This window comes from Thunnus thynnus, chromosome 14 (assembly GCF_963924715.1).
Source record: "Thunnus thynnus chromosome 14, fThuThy2.1, whole genome shotgun sequence".
Lineage (NCBI taxonomy): Eukaryota > Metazoa > Chordata > Actinopteri > Scombriformes > Scombridae > Thunnus > Thunnus thynnus.
Window position 1 is genome coordinate 27,346,340 of NC_089530.1, and position 20,590 is coordinate 27,366,929.

Here is a 20,590-nt window from a genome sequence, read left to right on the forward strand (position 1 = left end):
AGTAGTAGCAGCAGCAGAGCTCAGAGTAGCAGCAGTGGCACTTATGTGAAACATCCAGTAGCCTATAAGCACTGATTTGGAGATTTGCAGTTTAAAAGCATCAGAAAATCTTGGTTTTAACTGGGCTCACTGGGAAGAAAAGTGACATCTAGGTCATATAAATTGTGTTATGACAGCATTTCAAAGACTATTTCCTTGTGAAACAGGTTCTAAATACACGTAGAGTCACTGAAATGCTGTTGAAACAACAATGTCATGTAACAGATGTCTAATAAAAACTTCACTTTTCTGCTAATTTAACCAATGTACTTCTCGTTCGAATGCCAAGATTTTCTTATATTTGAAAATTATATTTAACAAGGATATAAAAGCTAGACACATCCAGCCTAAATGCCTCTTAAGTCAGCTCAGCTGCTTCTGCAGTGTGATCTAATGGAAGAAAACGCTAGCCGTGTACGCTCCAAGAGTCTGTGAGAATCGTGTCAGCCAGCTGTAGTAGTGGTAGCAGCTGTATGATGATCTCTAACATTATTCTAGATAGTCACCTTTATTAAAAAAAAAGTCTCACAGATATATTTTTCACATATCTGCACCAAAAGCTGCAGGAGTCTGGCAGTCTTGCAGGACAAAACAACACAGTATAGAAACCTGCTAGATGTTAATATCTCTACAGGTTGGTTGATTCCTGCATAACACACTCCTGCTTGTTTATACTGCATATTCATACAGAATAATAATACAAATAATAATCAGATTTTACAGAAGTACACTACTAACAGGATCTAAAACTTCATCCTACTTTTATCATGTGAATCTGCAGGACTTTGTTTGTAGGACAGACGATACAAAAGCACTAAATGCAAAGTCGGTGAGGGTCAGTTCAATAAATGTTCATCTTTGAAGCCATAACTTGTCTATGTTACTGTGGTTTTGTTGCTCTGATTCACTTATGTTCCTTCCTTTGTAATAGTGATTTACTTTAGTTGCCTGAATTGTCAATACTTAAGTTTCTGAATTAAACATGATATAAAGCTAACAGAAGGGTTATAATAAATAAGTTAATAAGTTGATAAGATTTTCCATTTTACTGATAATAACATTATAAACAACACTCACAAAAAGGTCAGGAAGATATGAAATTTTATAACTTTATTGCACAATTTCATTATTTTGTTGCTCTGATTTCTTGCATAGGTCAATTCAATATCTCAACGAAAATAATTTCATAGACATTTCTACCAAAATACACACAATCATATGAAAACATTTCAAATGTTTCACTTGTACAAAATATACAATTTCTGGAAATATTTACCACAAAAATGTATCACAAGAAATAGAAAAAAAAAAAGGTTTAAAGATATGTCATTAACAGCTTACGTTCTGAATTTTCCAAATACTTTTTCTTTTTTTTTTTTACCAACACTAATATTCATGGCTAAGTCCTTTGGAAGAGGTAGAGAGAACACACACGCTGCGAACAGGTGCACAATTCCACCCAAATACAAAATCTCTATTTGAGATACTGCATCCTGCACAGAAAATGTCACCACAAAAGAATACACACACAGTACAGCTACAAACAGAGTTTCATTCCAAAACACTAAAGGGGCCTTTTTCTCTTCTAGTCCTTCAGGTTCAGGCAGTGACACAACGTCACAGCAGAAGCTCACTTGAGCGTGACAACAAGAATATGGATAATGTAACTGTTAAGAGATGAAAGGATGAAAGATGAAGTTTTTTGCATATAGGGACACAGAGACTTTCTGTCTCAGTGTAGCCTGCAGAGGAGCTTTAGAAAGATTTCATGAAGTACCTGAGTGAAGAAGCACAATTTGATTAATTAGGATTTGTGAAAGATGTGTAAACTGTCCATAGAATTAAGATGTTATGTTCACGCTAAGGCTGTCAAAACTAAAGGCTGCAAGTAGTGCTGTTGTTTTGTTATCATTGTACAACAATTACTTGCTATTGTAGCTGATTGAGCAAACTGTACCTGTAATCTACAACAAAACGCCCTCATTTGAAGGAATTTGCGTACAATAAAAATAATCTATTGCACACCAAAATATTAGGAACACCAACATTGTTTCAAATATTTTGCCCCCGTCATGTATATTAAATAGGATGGACAAAATAGTAGGAACACTTTTCAATATAATACACTCCAGTACATCACCACCATCCATCATGACCTCAATAATAAACATAAAGTAGAATTATCACCTTTCTGACAATAAAAACTGAGAATGCATAAGCTTCGCAAAAGCAGAATTTATGGCAGAGCTGTTGTGTTGGATTGCGTTAGACGGCACAGGTGTTCCTAATAAAGTGTTTGATGAGTGTATACACCACACATCTCTAACATTAAAGCTGCAGATGTCATGGCAACAAGCCACAAAGTTCCCAAAGGAAGACAGATGGGGAAAATTCTCCTTTAGGCTAATGTAATCAAAAAATATTAGCATTATTTATTATACTTTATCAAAGTAGAATCATTTTTCTAAGAATTGATGTGATATTTTTTGGAATGAAACTCTTCACATGTAGACTTGGCTTCAAACACATAAACACAAATATACACATCTGTACAAGCACCGTTTGTAAAACACACACACTGTGGCCAAACACACAGGCACACGTGCACTCGAACAAATACAGTACTGTACTGTACATACACATAAGTCTGAACACACTTGAGGGTTAGCAGATGTCACAACTGAACTGTGCTCGGAAAAAAAAACATATTCATCTCAAAAAGTCATTTAACTTTCAATACATTATTAAAACTGATTCAAAGGGGATGTTGCTGAGAAGAGGTTTCGTTTGAAGCTCGGTAAATGTGCCATGTTAATTATGACACATTTGTATAATCACTATAAACAAACGCAAGTGTGACAAGACTGGCAACATCACTGCATTTTACATGAACTGCCATATGATCGGATTTGGCAGGATGGTTTGCTTTTAACGTCATAAAAGAGGAGGAGGGTGCTTTTTCTTTTCAAACAGAGCACAACCTTTAAATATTCTGATATTGGTATTGAAGTAAAGACTACAATAAAGCCAAAAAAAAAGTTCAGTGAAGTAGAGTGACAGTAGATATGGAAGGGAGGACAAATACAAACATCCATTTAGCAACATCACAACATACTGAGGGTTACAAACATCACAGCTTGTGTTTTTGCAAAGTACACACACTGAATCCGTCAGGCTGGTCCTCTCCGTCACACAAACATCTCCTTGTTGACCCACATGAGCGTGCGCGTGTCGTTGGGTTTGCATTCATACTCGATGCTGTTGAAGCTGTTTCCCCACTGGCAGTGGTCCCTCTTGTTGTAGTTGTAATACTTCACCTGCCACACTGTTTCAAACATTCCCGCTTCTGGGAACTGAAGGAGAAATACATGCAGGAATGAAAACATCGTCAAGTTCCCTGATCTGATCTGAACTGATGGTGACACATAAAGAGCGGACAGATGGGAATACATGCTCTTAAGAAACACATACTCATGTACTCAAATATTTTATGAACGCAGATACACCATCTGAAAGGTGAAATGAAGAGGGAAGCATACTGACTGGACAGATGGATGCAGGCAAACACACACAAACATGCAAACACACCATATCATCCCAGAGGCCCCTGGGTGTGAACTGGACAGATGGGTGTAAGACACACACACACAGACACTCACACAAACTCACACCTACGTCAACACGAGCAGTTACATTTTTTCTAACAATGTTTAAACCTGTATTTATGAACTCTTTCACCTTACGAGATTAGAAGAATTTAACGATTTAATATAACAATGAACATTTAGGTAAATTTAAATGAAACATTTACGTCAGATGTCGGCGCTTTCATCGCTACATCAGGAACAAAAGCTGCAAAGATTTGTCCACTAAACACCAGGAACTCATTTTATGGAGGATGTTTGAACCAAAATACAACGCACACCTAATTTTGTTATAATCTAGGGGTCTAATTGCAGTTTGTATGTGTTGCGTGGCTGTTACATCATGATATTGGTTCATGCTTGTCAAAACTTCTTTTCCACAGTGATCAGTTCACTGATAATTATCCTGCTTGTTACACGGTTAATGACCAGCTAATTATGTTTAAAGCTGAAACAAACAGAACAAATTTGACAATTGATTAATCATGTGATTCTGATCAAATGTGAATATTTTCTGGTTTTCTCAGACTTCTGTGATAGTAAACTAACTACTACAGTAACTGTGGAAATTAGGAAAATGTGACAGGAATTTTTGCACTATTTGTTGCCATGATATAGACCAAACGATTACTGGAGAAGATAAACTGTTGATTAATCAATAATTAAAATGATCATCAGTTTCAGCACTAATTAGGCCCTAATTAATTACGAGCTTTTACACCTGAGACCTGCATCACCCACCTCATCCACAATTACACCTACGTAGAGATCATCGTCCATGGTTACAAAACTGTAACCATGAAAAGCCCGTAGCTATCAGGATACAATAGAAAAACTCTGGTAGCTGGCATCCACTTCAGTAGAACTGTAACCATAGCAACACAAACAAATCTGATAAGACTGCAATTTAACCCTTAACCCTTAATTTTCATATACCTGTCATATATGAAAATGCTCCTATTTTCATATATGAAAGGACAGACAGCTGTCTTCTTCCCGGTCGAGCAGACCTGGCTCTATGATTGTTGCCATAGAGACAGCGCTAACGTAAACAATCTTATAGTCATGTTGTGATTAAGGACGAGGTCGTCTGGGCGCCGGCTGGATAACTGAGAGTGGTTCAGCTCTTTTCCTTCAGATTTGCTGTGGCATTTCACTGGATCTACACCGGCTCTTTGAATTGTAACTGCTGTCTCCTCAGTTGACCAAGTTTGTGTTTATCAATGAATATTTTTTGCATAAGACATCCATATCTGCAGGAGTTTCTGAATTGAGGAACTCAAGATTTCTATGACATAACCTAGGATCATGATGCATGATGAGACAGTACTGGTAGAAGAGAAGCCTCTTGGAAGCAAAAGTAATCACTTGGTGATCAAAGGATAATGCTGGAGATATTCTATATGTATATTTCTTTTATTGTCAACCAATCCCATGAAAGTCTGTCTCTCAATGCTTGTCTAACTTCCTTGTCCTGGCTGTGGTCCATTTGTTCTTATCAAAGCTGTAGATCACATATATGTTCTTTGACTTTTAGAGAAAGCTAAATAATTTTTCTAAACAGCTGCACACTGCAGTTTTTAGTAAACGTTACTTAAACATAAGAAAATAGTGTATTAGTTGGGGACTGTTTGCAGCCATGTCACCTGGTGCAACGGCAGCTCATTGATGTTTTTTAGGACAAAAGGGGAGGTATATGGCTCAGAGGAACAAACTATATCATGCTTTGGCAACACACTTGTTAGTTGGATCAAGTCATTGTTGTTTTTTGTCTTTTCATGGGATTTGTTGTCAATAAGAAAATACAGAACATCACCAGAATTATCATTTAACTGTGTGGAAATGTATGGAACAGTGTTTTTTAAATCAAGCTGGATTGAAATACTGTATATTTTCAGATTATTGATGTTGTCAACATTGTGCTGTATTACAGAGAATTTTATAGTTTTGTTTTTATTTTTCTGAAAACCAGGTTTGACACAGCTTTGAGAAAGTAAAGTTGATAAAGGAGAAAAATCCTCATCCTTCCTGCCACTATAGCTGAAGTTGTAAAAAAAAGTCTAAACATGAATGAAAAAAGACAGATAGAGTGAACAAATGCAGGACAAACAACACTGAATTTTACAAGCTCCAAATATAAACCCACAAAGTCTTTATCCGGTGTTGCCTGTTTATCTTCTCTACCAACCAGACAGACATCCAAACAGGTTCTCCTCAGAGCCTGAAACTTTCTGGCTGTAAATCATTTTTGAATATTTGAGTTCTCCGGCTTCTGCCTCCAGATTAAAGTTAGTTCTCTTCCCGTTGTACTATATATAACCATACCTGTATGCTGATTTGAACAGGTTGCCTCTCTCCACTCTTGGTGTGTGCCACCCCCTCTGTGTCGTACTGGCCGGTATAGATCACTGACTGCGGATCTTTAGACTGCTGCTCCAGGGGGAAGGTCACCCCACCCACACTCATTGACCTGCGGACAGGAACACAACACAAGAAAACCAATTCATCAATAAACAGTCTTAAAATGAAAAGTTCAAGTCAATAATGTTTAGGTGAGAGCATTAAAGATGATATTTGATTTTAGTGGAAATTATATGTACAATTTAAAAGCCTAATGTGTCTGTGATTTACCAATAAAGTGAAAAAAAATGAGTCCTACTACAGATTACTGAGCTTTAAAGGCTACTCATTGATGCATTTTTTTTCCAGCCAGGACTTCCTGCTACAAATCACTTGGGGAAATAGGTCTACAGCTGTGTTCCGTGCTCTAAATTCAGCCCAACATCTCCTGTGCATCATCCCATGTGTGACCTATTTTTGTACCAGGGTGCTCATTCGGGCAGCAGGCAGGCGTGTTTCACAGCCTGATATATCAAAGGCTAATCCTTATTTAGACATGGAAGTACAACAACGTTCATTACATAATCATGTATTGTAGGCAAATCACACGAGGGCGGCGGCGACACAAAGCCCAGACACAGGAGTCCTAATCTGTGGTGGATTTGACATGTGGCCAATTGGGGTTTATGCTGCCTTCAAGTGCTCCTCGTAAAATCCTACTTCCGAGCGCTTTACTTGGAAAAAAGGACTTGTTGAGTTCTCAAGTACAGGACTTTAGGTCAGAAATAGCCTAATAACACAAAGTAGAGCTACGATATTGTATGCTCTACTAATATGAGAACAATTGTAAGAGGTATTTGTAGGTTTTTTTTAAACGATAGGTTTAAAAAGTAAATATACATAAAGAATCATACAATAGACACACAGTAAAACGTGATAACATACTGCAAATGTTCAATGCATACTTTCCATCCATCATTATTCACCACTTCATGTGCATTATTGGCACTATATGCTTGAATGCAGCATAACAATCTGCTCTTGCCTTCTCCGCAACAAACGTGTTAAGATCAGCCCTATCAGTGCACGAGAGGAATGAGTCTCATCCTTGGTTCTTTAATTAAAGATTACGTCCAGAAACGTAGCCTAATTACTCTTTGTAGACTGAGAAAATGTGAAAAACTACAGGGCGCTGGCGATGAAGCAGACAAAGGCCACATTCACTTTGTGAGGGAAAAACATTTGATCAAAACACCTAAAAACATTTTAGGGATACAGAGGAGATTAAAAACACTCTATCATACACTAATATCACTATAACTCAGATACTGAATGTAAACGCAAACTAGCAGTAAAATATTAAATAGACAATTAATATCCATTGTCTATCAGCGACGCCACGTTGAGACAACAAAATCTCCATTATTTGGACAGCTCCTCACATTTGTCCTGTTGTCTTCTCATGTGGAAAACCTCCGTATTCCAATAAGATTCCTCTGATTGATTGAAAACGTGTGTACACATCAGTGACTTAAGTGATCTGTGTGGCTTTATTTATAGAAGGAGGTTGTAGGAATATTGTCGCCTGGTCGTGATATTTGTCCTTTTAGCTGTTTAGGTTATGATCAGGTTAGGATAACCCACGTCTGAACCAAAAATCGGAGAGCTACCTACGTGGCCTCGGCCGCTCCAGGTTTAATGACCACCTCGATTTTGTACTTGGATCCGGTCAGCAGCTTGATGGTCCGGGTCTGTCCGAACCGGGCGCCGTCAGATTTGAAGTACACCGCGGTGTTGTTGGGAAGCATCTTCATGGAAATCCCAATTTTGATTATCTGTGGAATGTCGGCCATTTTTCCATACAGCTAGTATATACCCAGGATCGGCGGGATGCGGGATGTGGGCGACAAGTCTCAGGTGTCGGTCAGTTCATGAGGAGAGATGTCGTGCGGAGAAGCCCATAGCAAAGCGTATAGCCTGGACGGGGAATTGCGCAGCGCTGCGCTCCGTAATCCCTACCAACCTGCAACACGGTCCTAATCCCAACCAATGCTCTCTGTCTCTCTCACTCTGAAAATCTCTCACATGCCCCTCGTTTCGACACTTCCCATCCACACTCTCCTTTTTTGGCGTCTCTCTCTCTCTTTCTCTCACCTCTCCTCTTTCATTCGCCCCCTCTTTAATCTTTTTCTATCAGTTAAGGTGTTCAGCTCTCTTTGAACTCTCAGTCTTTCGTAAAATATGGTTGTCGCTGTCCGTGGTGCTGAAGTCCTGCCAATTAAGACTGGGGATTATTTTAATTGATCCCTGGAGGAGGTAGCTACAACACCACCGGTGGGATAGGAATAACAGAAGAACTAACAGAACAAATGACTGATAATTGCCATCATGAACATAAACCAACCAACAATTAAGATTAATAGACTACCTGGTAAAATTAAGCATATGAATCCATACATATGCAGCCCATAAATACACAGCATTTAATGCAGGTTCCGCAAAAGGTGAGCTATATCTCTACAGCTAGAATGATTAAAATGAACTGTTTAATTTAAATAAAATAAAACGTAGCCTAAAATAAACCCTTAATCATACTTTGACCAGTGTAACCCTATACCCAGCCCTGTATTTGCATAATAATATAACTCCATGCACTTTTGGAATATACATACAGTATATAGGAAATAATAATCAACTCAAATTGAAAACTCCAGATATTTAACACTGATTTCTGAGGTCTTTTTCTTGCTTCATATGAGCAATCTCTGTAATGCCTATGATTGACCACTAGAGGCCAGGCTTTGATCACAACAGGAAACATGTCCTTGTTTTAAAAAAAAAAAAAAAGAAAAAAAGAGAGAAGGGTCCATCTGCAGTCTTGCAGACTACACGACACACCCACTCTACTACACGACACACACCCTCTGATATTCATACCCCTAACCTTAACCATCTTAGTCCTCATATCTAAACCCAACCATGTGGTGGGCGTGTCGTGTAGTGTCCGCAGATGGAGCAACTTGAAAAAAAAAAAAAGAGTAGCCCACTGTTCATTTATAGTGTTGAAAAAAAGAGGAAACTACACGTGATGGCATCAAACTGCTGACATCATCATGAGATTTAGATGGATGAAAGCGGGAAAAGCTAAAATCCAAAACAAGTGAACTTCTCTGCAAAAAACCCCCAAACCTACAGTCAGTTGAAGACTTGAATAAGGGAAACCAGACAAGAAAAATGGGGGAAATTTTGGGCCTGACACATATAACATGTTAATGTTGCGTTGCCTTGCTATTGTCTTTTCTGTTTATTGAAAGAAATCAAAGAAAGTTTTCTCTCTAATTCTTCAAATTGAGCCACTTTTTTTGCACAGTGTTTGCTTGGAAATGAATTTAGACTGTTTACAAATGAATTGAATTTTAGTTCGGTATCTAGTTAGGGTTCAGGTTGGAAATCCATAGCCAAAAGCAAAAAAAAAAAAAAAAAAAAAAAAAAGTGTGTCCATGGGCCATGGGTCACGTGGTCGGTCAGCAGGTCATAGAGTGACGCAGCTCTTAACAACATAATCAGAAAACGTGTTCGGTTCCGGTGGAGAAAGTTTGAAAAGCGGACCTCCGCGACTGGAGTCTGATTTTCTGAATATAAATGAAGTGCTGTTGAATCCACAACCAGGTTTTAGTGATGTTAAGCAGTTCAATGAGACACTGACATGTTCTGTAGTATGTTAATCATAGTCTATACTGTGTGGAAAACCGTTTCATAGTATCTCATACCAACAACTGCTTGTCCAATTCCCTCCTTAAGTCTGACTTCACACGCAAAAGAAGCGATTTTTTTTTATTGTCTAGAAGTGTTTTAAAAGCAGAACTGTGTGTGTGGCAGATGCAGCATGTTCATATTTTCTAATCCAAATGACAATGCTTCTTCTGGCTATTTCCTCATCCGCGTAAAACCTGCGTCATCGGTGCATTGTGGCTTTTAACACTTTTACATTCATCACTGAAATTGGAAGTCACAAATATAGCCCCTGGCCCCTAGCCGATGTCCATGAGGAGATCACTGACTTGTCCACTAGTGCTGGTGTGCGTAAAAGAGAATCATCGTTTGGAGCAGCACCGGCTGGCTCCTCACACTTAAGGAAGAAACAATACGGAGGGTGAAAGTGAGTTGGAGAAGAAAGACAGTGTGGGAGGGTGGGAGAGCCCTCCCCCCGCCAAATGTCTCGATGGATCCACTCCTTCATAACCCAACTCCTCTCCAGCCTTGTGCAGATGGCCAAAGTGTCCAAACTGGTCTGTGAATCTGCTCAAACGGTCACAGGATGACAAGATGAGAGCAGGTTAGTTTTCTTTAACACCACATCCACTGATTTGTTTTATTTAGCGCATAGTGAAAGTCAAAGTGTCCAAACACCCTCTGACTCAAGAGCACTTGGCTGCATGTGAATGTCTGCCGGTCTCCCAGCGCACTCCACGCCTGCGCTGGTGATGCCATGCCGCGAAGTCACACCGGCGACGACAGCGGCGGCACCGGGCTCTGGCTGAAGACTTCAACGGGACGCCGGGCGCAGGGCTACAGTCTGAAAGATGTGGAGTGCGGGCAGAGGACGATGAACAACGCGGTGCGAGTCGGGGACGGTCTCCTGTCTCCTGCCGCGGCAGGTGCGGCGGGAGCGGAGAGGAAGCAGGGCGCCCGGCTCAGCCTGCTGGGGAAGCCGCTGACCTACAGCGCGCAGAGCGGCCGCAGGAACGCGCGTTACCGGCGGCTCCAGAATTACCTCTACAACGTGTTGGAGAGACCGAGGGAATGGGCGTTCGTCTACCACGCTTTTGTGTAAGTACTTAAACTTCAGGTATTGTTTAGACACAAGCAACCGAAAATCTTTTTCTGCTTTTTTTCCCCCGTTTGAAGCACATCTTCCCACGTCGCAATAAGCGTTTCATTTAGATAAGGATAAAGTGAAAACATAAGCTTTTTTTTGAAAATATAACAGATCTCAGGTGATACTGGCTACTGTTCTCATGGTGATGACCAGCTGGGGTCATAGTGCACACACACACACACCATAGTATCAAACTGATGAAACTTGTTTGGGGGTGTGATGTGTTTCAGAAAACATTTATTCTTTTACATTATATCTTATTTTCTCACATATGCAACCCCCCACCACCACCACCACACACACACACACACACACACACACATACACACATGAACAAGAACTTGCAGTCATGCATAGAGACTTTCTGACTAGATTTCCTTTTCTTTTTCCAAACTTTTGTTATGTCGGTGGTTAAGACCTTTGATTTATTTACTGCCACATCACTGTGCGTCCACACAAGATTTCTCTTGTCAACTGACCACCTGTTGCTGCCAGAGCTAGAATTTACTGATGTTAAACGTGGGTTATACAGTAGTAGGTGTGAAGGTGTTTTGGAATTCCCTGATGCACACCAGTTAAATTTTATGCACCTAACTTCATGTAGGATATTTATGAAAAACAGAGAAAAAACTAGGCTACATTAGGTCCAATCACTTTTACGTAACGCTGGGAGCTCCCCACAGATTTGGGGTTCTTAGAGAAGGTCAGAGAGCTGTCAAGTGAAAAGGGTGAATGTAATATCAACTGCTACTCCCTAAAATGATTTTTGAGTGTTTCATCACTGGTTTGGACAGAGTGACTCTGGGAAAAGAGAGACACTTTTTAAGATGACATATTTCATAAATAATTCTTAAATTCAAAACAGCATTCAGCAGACCACAGCCTGGTTCTTCTGGTGTGAAATAGTTCCTTTATGGCCACATTTTAATCCTCCTTCTCTTCATGCAGTTTCAATCAACCAATTTGCAGATCATTGCTAACATTCAACTGAGCGTTTCTGGTTTGTGTCTGTCAAGATCCAGCTAAACTAAAAGGATTTGTTGTTCTATTGCCTGATGCTGTTTGTGTATTCCAAGGGTGTCTCTGCTTGTTAACATGACACACACATTTACTGAAAATTATATTAATCCACAACATCTGTAATCTTGGTTTTGGTCGTATCTTTAGAGGTAGTAGCTTGCTCATAATCGGAAAGATCCTTTTCTTTTTTCCTCTTTGCTCCATCTTTGGTGCAGCACATTTATTGCTGTGCTCTTTGCTCTGCGCTCTCAATCAAACAGTGTCGGCTAGAGGTTCTCAAAGTGTGGTCTGGGGAACCCCAGGGGTCCTTGAGGTGGTTCTAGGGGGTCCCCAGCAAAAAGGGGAATAATTTACTTTCACTATGATTCCATAAGTAACACAATGACAGAGTGTATGACTATTTTGGTCATGGGTTTCATACACTTTCTGCAATAAAACAGGAAGTGGGACAAAATCTTATCAAATGGGGGTCCGTGGTCTAATTTGTGTCAGTTTAGGGGTCCTTAACATGAAAAAGTTTGAGAAACACTGTAGGCGGTGCTGTGACTTTTCGGCTGATGAAGTTTGAGTTTCTGTAAGTGGCGCTGTTCGCTTTGCTTAGCTGTGGTGGAAGTCGATGCTCCTGTTAACTACAGAGTTCTTGTTCTGTTCATTCAAAACAATTGGCAATGTGAAACACATCATATCCTGTGTGGCTGAGGATATTTCTCAGGAAAGAGAGAGTCTATATGGAAGAGAAGCTTCGCGGTAACTGTAGTTATTCCACAGAATACAAGCTTTCTCTTTTCTTCTCACTGTCTTTATGTATGTATCAGTGCATTCACTGCGGCATGGTTGAGTGATGAAACCCCACATCCCTTCCCGTTCCAACACAGTTCTTCTGGAAGAGGAGCGCTGTGAGGAGGAAGTGAAGCTGTCAGAGTAGGGGCTGCAATGCCGGATGTTGACGTTTTATTTGCTCAGGCGGGACAGCTGAGGTCAATGGGGTTAAGTTGTTACATCTGCTCACAACCACAACCTCCTATATTAAGTAGTTTTAGATCAGCTGCACGTATGAAACGATAAAAGTATCACTTAAATAATTTGTTTAAGTGAAATAAAGTAACCACGGTGAGATTAGGGAAAATAATCTCATTTTGTGGGAAAGATGATAGAAAGCCTGAGTGTGTTTTCATGTGCTTTGATGCAAAAAAACCCAAAAAAACTCATAGGTGTGTGTGTGTGTGTGTGTGTGGATCTGACTTATCCTACTTCCAGGGACACATTTTCAGACTAAAGAACAGTTAATTGGGGACGGCTTGTCCAATTGGGGACAAAAGCTGTGATGGGAACAAAGCTGCTTTTTGGGTCAGTGGTTATATGGGTTATGGTTAGGGTTAGGGTACGTCTCCAGGAAATGAATGTAAATCTATGTAATGTCCCCAAAAGTGACCTAAGTAAACGTGTGTGTCTATGAAACAGTATTCCTCTCTCATACACACACATTGTGATGCTTATTCTGCAAACACCTGTGTTTGTATACTGTATATTTGACCTATTGATGGGTCTTGATTTTATACTGGTTTGGATTTAAGCATTCAGGTATGAGTTTCTCTTATCCAGCGACACTAATAGTAACTCGTGAGCAGCAGTGAATGCAGGGGTAGAGGTTTCTTTTCTTTCTCAGATTACACACATCTCAAATCATAATTAAAGGATTTTTGGTTTCTCTTTTTGGATGAGCTTAATCATCATTTGAAAACATACAAAGCATTTTTACTTTGACAGCCCCTAGTGGCGGCAGGAAATATCTTTTGAAAATGTAAACAAATGAATCACCTAAAAAGATGAAAACACCTCAGAAAAAAACAGTCACAGTGAATGTACGGCATCTTGATTAGGAGGGTTAGGACTCTTTGTTCTTGGTGATTTACAGATAATGGAGGTACTTTATATGAGCGCAGATTGCAGAAAAGCATGTTGCGTTTTCGTTTGCATACTTTCCAGTGATTTTCTAAATGTTCTGGCACTTGTCGTCTTGGATGCTTCACATTTTTTTTTATGTGAATTCCTTACATCTCATACGACGTTATGCCAAAAACAATCTAGACGGAAAATACAATTTGGCCGAGGTACTCTTCCTGTGTGTGTGTGTGTGTGTGTGTGTAATACCAGATACTCTCCATTAGTGATTCTATACTTTTCTAGCATTTAGAAAGATTATTTACTTGTCAAATGAAGGCACTTTGAGGCACTTTGAGAGCAAAAATTAAATTTGTCAAAGGTGCCTTTGTGCTGAAATATGTCTATCAGTTTGGATGTTTTAAAATTGCTAATGCAGTATTATAAAGATTTATTGAGTGATTTTTGATCACTTGGGACAGGCAGACTTATACTTGATAATATATACTTTCAGTTTATAATGTTTTTATTGCTAATGTGCAAGCAAACAATTTCTTACATATTCAGCAGGAACAAATCAATGTGGGCATCCCAGTGGAATCTGCCATTGTATATGTAGGTCTCTTTGGCTTGTCAGACTCTTCACCAGATATACATCGACTTTCTTGCTCTGCCATTTTGCACCAGACACAAGCGTCATATGGATAGTTAGTGTTAGTGTTCAACAGCCTGAACTGGTAAACAAAAAACAAAAGACAATGAGTTGAAAACAGCTGAGAAACTGCTCCAGATATCTTTGGTGTTGATCCTCATTGGGAACAGAAATCCATCACATTAAAGGGGTGTAATTTCACTCAGTGGGAATATGTAAATTATTTCTGTATGGGGTTTTAACTTGTACTTCCTTGCAGAAAAATTAAAACCTCTTTTGTTTTTAATGCTTTCATGGAGCACCACATCCATGAGTATGTGTTGATTCTTTTATTGCTGTGGTCATTTCTGGTGCCAGAGAACTCTTTTCTCATTTGTGTAGTTTGTGTGAAGTCATTAACTTGCTGTTTGCTGTTGCACCAAGAAACCTTTAAAATCTTTGGGCAACTCGCCTGTGAGACCAAAGTCACTGATCTCAATAGATTCAGTTGAATCAATGAAATACATTTTCATACATTTTTTTTTGAAGTTTGGATTTAATTGGGTTGTATTGAGTCACAACTCTAATGCAGTAACTTGAAATGTGGACAGTTTTGATCTATTATGATTGCAAATGAAAGTGGGTGTGTGAATACAGCCTCCCATTGCAACATTGCAACAACCACAGTGAATATATTGTTTAATGTAATATTATGGCTGGCTATTATATTAGCTGCTCCAGTTATCGAACCACTGAAAATCTCAAACTCTATATTGATTTACTGTTATTTCAGTGCGTCAGATGATGTTAAAGTGAATGGATTTCTTCCGTGGTCACTTCGTTTCAATATTTTGAGAGGTTTGCTTTCTTGCCTGGGGTTTAAGGTAGAGGTTCAGTGGACAGACTGGTCCAGGACAGGTTAGCTTGACGCAAGGGTTGGAGGTTAAGGAAGGTGGCTAGCTTAAACCAAAGTGTCCTTCCTGGTGACTCCAAAGTTTTCTTATTTATGTTGTTTCTTTTTAGCCTCTTAACATCCACTCGGTCTCTGGTGACCTGCTTAAGCCAGTTGTTAGCGGTAGCATCACGCAGTAATGAGTTGAAGCAATTGGCACAATTTGGCCTTTTGGAGATGATTGGAGAGGTTCGGGGACACCAGTGACACTACAAACAAAAAACTCCCAAGCTCCCATAAGGTTAGGTTTAGAGGTCTGGAATTTTATACAGGCTGTCAAAATGTAGAAGGTTTATGGTGTTCTGCATAGTTCTGGCATAAAGCATGTCTTAATTATTGTTATTCAAATATGAGTCATTATAGACGAGGACCAAAAACACATTTTTGAGCCTTATTTGAACTGATGTAGTTTTGTTTGTGTTTTAGCTACATGCTAAACAAACACATTTCCAGAAACTAGAAGATGTCACTCGTCAAATGAAGCCTAATACATGCACCGTGGCCTCACAGTTCTTCTGCTATAAGCTTTTCCATTTGAGTGTGCCAAATAGGCGAAAATTCTATAAAAAGGGTGGATGTTAAGGGGTTAAGCTAGCTTGCTAATGTTGACCACTGGTAAAGCTACATTCAGGAATCACCTGGTTTAGGTCAGAGTATGAGGGTGTGTGAACCCCACGGCTTCATGACAGGAGTGCTGCATGCCAGGGCTAACCTTAAACTAGCTTCTGATGGTCAGTAAGTACAGTACAGTAAAAACTAAAGCTTGACTGATGGCTTGTTAAACCACAATGTTGTGTATTCTATTTCTACACAAAAGATGAGATTTGTCGTAGGGAGGCTTTTAGAGGCACCTTTGATAGAGCTGACTGAGCGAAAAAAGTAATGCAAAAGGTACTGTAATTAATGAAATTACTGTTTTTAAGAACAATTTGTAATGAGTAGTTTGTTACATTGTGCAAGCAACTTACCCAACAGTGTTTATGAGTGAAGACTTGAACCAGAACACAAAAATACATTTACAGCGTTGCAGAGTCTCCTTTCTGACAGATATAGAATTGTTGTTTTTATTATTGTGTTTTGTGTATTGGGCGTCTTCCAGCCGGGTTTGGTCAAAACACATTTTTTGCCGTACTAGATGTTTTTCTTTCTGATGTGCTGGCTGAATTTCAACATCCACATACTGACTGTCCAGTACCTTTTTATGGATCATCGGTCATTTAGTGGTCTTCACTCTTTTTTCGCTCAATTTTTTTGTTTTCGTTCATGCATCACAGCTCTACCCATTTGTAGCAGCCATAACAAATTTGTTTGGAAGTAGTGGGGAGGGGGTTTCATTATTTGGAAAAAGTGACATCAGTGCAGAGACTGAGATTTATGTGGCGGTTTGATTGGTTGATATGTATTTTGTATCTCTTACAACAATTTTCATTATACCAATTTGGTTTTTGAAAGCCTTTTACAACAGGATAAGTAAATAAGAATATATGGTGATCCAGTTAAAAAGCAATTTAGTAGTTAAGGATGGTAAATGGACTGCATTTACATGGTGCTTTTCTAGAGTTATCAACCACTTGAAGTGCTTTACAATACATGCCAACATTCACCCAATAACACACACATTCATACACTGATGGCAGAGGTTGCCATGCAAGGTGTCAACCTGCTTATCAGGAGCGATGCAACGCTTCCTATCCAAAGCGCCCCACCCATTCACACACACACACACACCGATGGCACAGCCATCAGGAGCAATTTGGGGTTCAGTATCTTGCCCAAGGACACTTTAACATGCAGACTGGAGGAGCTGGGGATCAAACCACCAACATTCTGATTGGTGGACGACCAGCTCTACCTCCTGAGCCCACAGCCACAGTTCTTGTGAAGTAGAGAATTTGTATGCAGTGTTTGCAACGACTGCACCCGGCATGGTACTTTCACTCCTTACAAACAATCTCAAAGCCTATAAAAGGCAGTTACATCCAGAGATTCACTCACCAAACTTCAGGAGCATTGATCCAAAAAAACCCCCCCAAAAAAAACAAGTACTAAAATGCACTCGGAGCTGAAGAACATCAAAGGCGTCCTGAAGAGACTGCACTTTGTTTCCTGAGAACATGATGACATTTGAGACACCTGAGCACATAAAAGAGTCTGTGTTTAGGTTCAGTGCTACTTCCAGGTAGGGAGGAGGATGTTGGCGGACACCCAATGGAAAATGCTGGAAAATGCTAAGGACCCATTAGATAGGATGAAGAGAAAGAGGGATGCGTGCGTGTGTGTGTGTGCGTGTGTGTGTGTGTGTGTGTGTGTGTGTGTGTGTGTGTGTGTGTGTGTGTGTGTGTGTGTATGCGTGCATGTATAAACACTGTCATAATCTGTTCCGGTGTTTGCTTGAATTGATACAGAGTGGGTACCCTATTAAAGGGGGGGTATGTGTATTTTATGTCAGATGTCTTCACAGGATTGTTGTAACACAACACAGACGGTGTGCCCAGGTCACCAGTTGGTACGCTGTCATCCGAGGCAGAACAGAAGGATGGAGAGGAAGCAAGACAAGTATAAAAAAAAAAAAAAAAAAGTCACAGAGTGAGATTGAAAGGGGAGGTGAACATGAGAACAGGGAAGTTAAAAATCTTCTGTGCAGGAATACTCAGAGGCAGAATTATGAATCAAGTTTGTTTATTTTATGTATTCTGTAGCAAAATCAACATCTGCTTGTTTACCCTGATTTGAAGATGAGATGAGCACTTGTAGACGTCTTATCTGGACCGAGAAGCGTCAGACAGCTCTGAGTGCAAGCAAATACTCAATGAAAGATATAAAATATATGATAGTCCACTCATTGTGTCAACACCAGACTGTTTGCATATTAAATATCTTTCCCTTCCTCAAAAATAATAAAAACACACAACAAAGCACCCTAAAGAAACTATGGACAAGTTCTCATTTTCTACTAGTATACCTACAGATCAGAAAACATGTGTTGTTCTAGAGGACAAATATGTTTATATATTTCATTTGGAGGACTTGTAGGAGTTACAATATTTTCTATGCGATGCACCTTTTGCCCCCTGTTTGCATTTCTCTCTTGTTTTTCATGTAATTCCCGTAACATCTGGCTTGAAAAGGTCTTGACTAAATCATTAATAAATGTGGTATAGTTGACCCAAATTTAAGGCTGCACAAATTCAAAACCTAAGCCAATCAGCTGCCAGTGCTAAGTTTCCATTATGTCTATGTCCAAATGTTGCCCACCGATGAGCAAACATGCATGGACATTGTGAAAAGTACAATGTACAATATCAGTCAAAAGGTTGACTCAAACTTTTGACTGGTATCCACCTCAGCCTGCTAGCGTTGTAGCGCTGCTCTCCTTACAGCAGCCTACGGTGCATTTTGCTTAAATGCAAGTGAAAATTAGTGTGTGAATGTGAAAAATTATTCGGGCGCATCATTAAGAGTGACTCTGAATACTGACAAACAAATTTGCTAAATGCCGACTCTCTTTTTTTTCTAATTAGAAAAGAGCAATGTACAAAACAGCTGCCACTAATTAACATTAATTATGTGAGTAACTTGATGACAGGCCAAAATTAAACTTGGCTGTTGGTTTTTTTGTACTCCGTGCCAGTGGTTCTCAAAGTAGGATCCGGGGACGCCTAGGGGTCCTTGAGGTGGTTCCAGGGGATCCCCAGCAAAAAGGGGAATAACACAATGACAGAATGTATGACTATTTTGGTCATGGGTTTCATACTCTTTCTGTAATAAAACATCTAAAAGCAAAAATCTTATCAGATGGGGGTCCATGGTCTACTTTGCGTCAGTTTAGGGGTCCTTTTATGTGAAAAAGTTTGAGAACCACTGCTCTCTGCAAGCTGATGTCTCTACTAAACCAAAGATAATTTGTCAGTGAGGAACCTTCATTGTACTGTAATTACATGAGTATTTTTGTGGTTCCAGTCTCACATTAGGAGTCACGTTCTCTGTTTAAACTTCCATTCTTATCATATCAATAATTTAAATTAATCAATTTAATAATTTTGAACTAGGACCTTTTTTTTTTTTTTGGATTAAGTAGCTTGTGTAAAATAAGGTGTGCCAAAGTCAGAAGGCTACACCTGTTAGTTCAATGTGCCAGATGCATATTTAATCAACATTTTATATCATCTGCTGCTATTAAATATAAGTGCCGGAAGGGACTTGGCATCAGCAGATACCCAATATTAGAGGACTCGTAAAAAACAAAAAAACATGATTTCTATCCCTAATTAAAAATCTTCGTGTTCAGTTCAGTTAACTTGCACAACTTCCAGCACATGAGCTCATCATACTGACAGACCTTTTAAATCAGACTATAGTTACACATCTTAAACATGCAAGAAACACTAGTATCGTCTATTTCTGATCAAGTTGTCTGGAGAATATAAGAGCCCGGTCCAATCATAGGACCATACGTGTAATATTAAACTTATGATCTACAAATCATGTATTCCTTACATTACTGCCAACTATTTCAACATTGATTTCTTACCTCTCAGACAGCCACTCAGTGCGGTATCAAGAATCAGCCCCAGACTGAAAGCTTGTTTGAGATGGGTAATCCATCAGAGGGGACTTTTAGTTGTGTTCTCGTTATGTGGTAATGCAGTTGTGAACAGGGGCTGTTTCAAGAGTGTTTTTTAAAATTGCATCCAAGGACACTCCAACATTCAGTATTTCAGAGTCGAATGCCAAACAGCAAACTTTAAAAAGAATGTTTTTCCAACAACATAGCTAAATAAATAGTTAATGGCGTACCTCCTGATTTTTAATAGCATCCAACAGCATTCCTAAATCACCAGATTTCCTGCCAGATAACTGCTGAGTTGAGCTTCAAAACATCAGCAGTGAGCTGAGTGAATGTTTTGGGATGAGGGAGTATAATTTATCATTCAAGCTGATGATTAATACATGAATCAGTGCATCACCTGTAATGGGCCGTGTATCAGAAAATCAAATTTCTCCTCCTTAGGTTTTACTAAACAAACAGTATTTGTCTGCAGTCTTAACCCTCAATGTCTCAATTCTTTCATCGCACCAGGAATCATTATGCACACATCCCCGCGAGCGTTCAGTTTCATTACACCCACCACATATTCTCCACAATCCATCCTGTGTTAAAGTACATTTGCAAATGTGTTTTCAAAAATAAAAAATTAAAAAAA

General features: G+C 39.4%; 2 protein-coding genes across 6 annotated transcripts in view; one reads left to right on the forward strand and one right to left on the reverse strand.

The window, feature by feature from the left end:
• Positions 1–1,134: 1,134 nt before the first annotated feature.
• cnrip1b (cannabinoid receptor interacting protein 1b) lies at positions 1,135–8,279 on the reverse strand. Its single transcript, XM_067610767.1, has 3 exons — positions 7,698–8,279; positions 6,009–6,153; positions 1,135–3,392 (listed from the first exon to the last, which is right to left on the reverse strand). Exons 1-3 carry the CDS (start codon positions 7,874–7,876, stop codon positions 3,228–3,230), a joined length of 489 nt encoding a protein of 162 aa, XP_067466868.1. The 5' UTR covers positions 7,877–8,279; the 3' UTR covers positions 1,135–3,227.
• A 1,035-nt stretch (positions 8,280–9,314) lies between these two features.
• Positions 9,315–20,590, forward strand: part of kcnq5a (potassium voltage-gated channel, KQT-like subfamily, member 5a) — a 115,753-nt gene continuing 104,477 nt past the window's right edge. For 2 of the 5 annotated variants that reach the window (XM_067610759.1, XM_067610758.1), the window contains exon 1: positions 9,317–10,853. In XM_067610759.1, coding sequence (XP_067466860.1) covers positions 10,513–10,853 — 341 coding nt within the window. In that variant the 5' untranslated portion in view covers positions 9,317–10,512. Of the gene's footprint in view, positions 10,854–20,590 lie in introns of all 5 variants that reach the window. The other 3 variants (XM_067610757.1, XM_067610761.1, XM_067610760.1) reach the window with 3 other exon arrangements.

Bases quoted from the DNA above. Each gene is read 5' to 3' on its own strand.
- cnrip1b (XM_067610767.1), bottom strand. From the start codon at position 7,876: ATGGCCGACATTCCACAGATAATCAAAATTGGGATTTCCATGAAGATG. The intron at 6,154-7,697 runs GTAGGTAGCTCT...TCCTGTCCGCAG, and splicing joins CCTGGAGCGGCCGAGGCCAC to GTCAATGAGTGTGGGTGGGG. The intron at 3,393-6,008 runs GTATGGTTATAT...TTTCTCCTTCAG, and splicing joins CTGTTCAAATCAGCATACAG to TTCCCAGAAGCGGGAATGTT.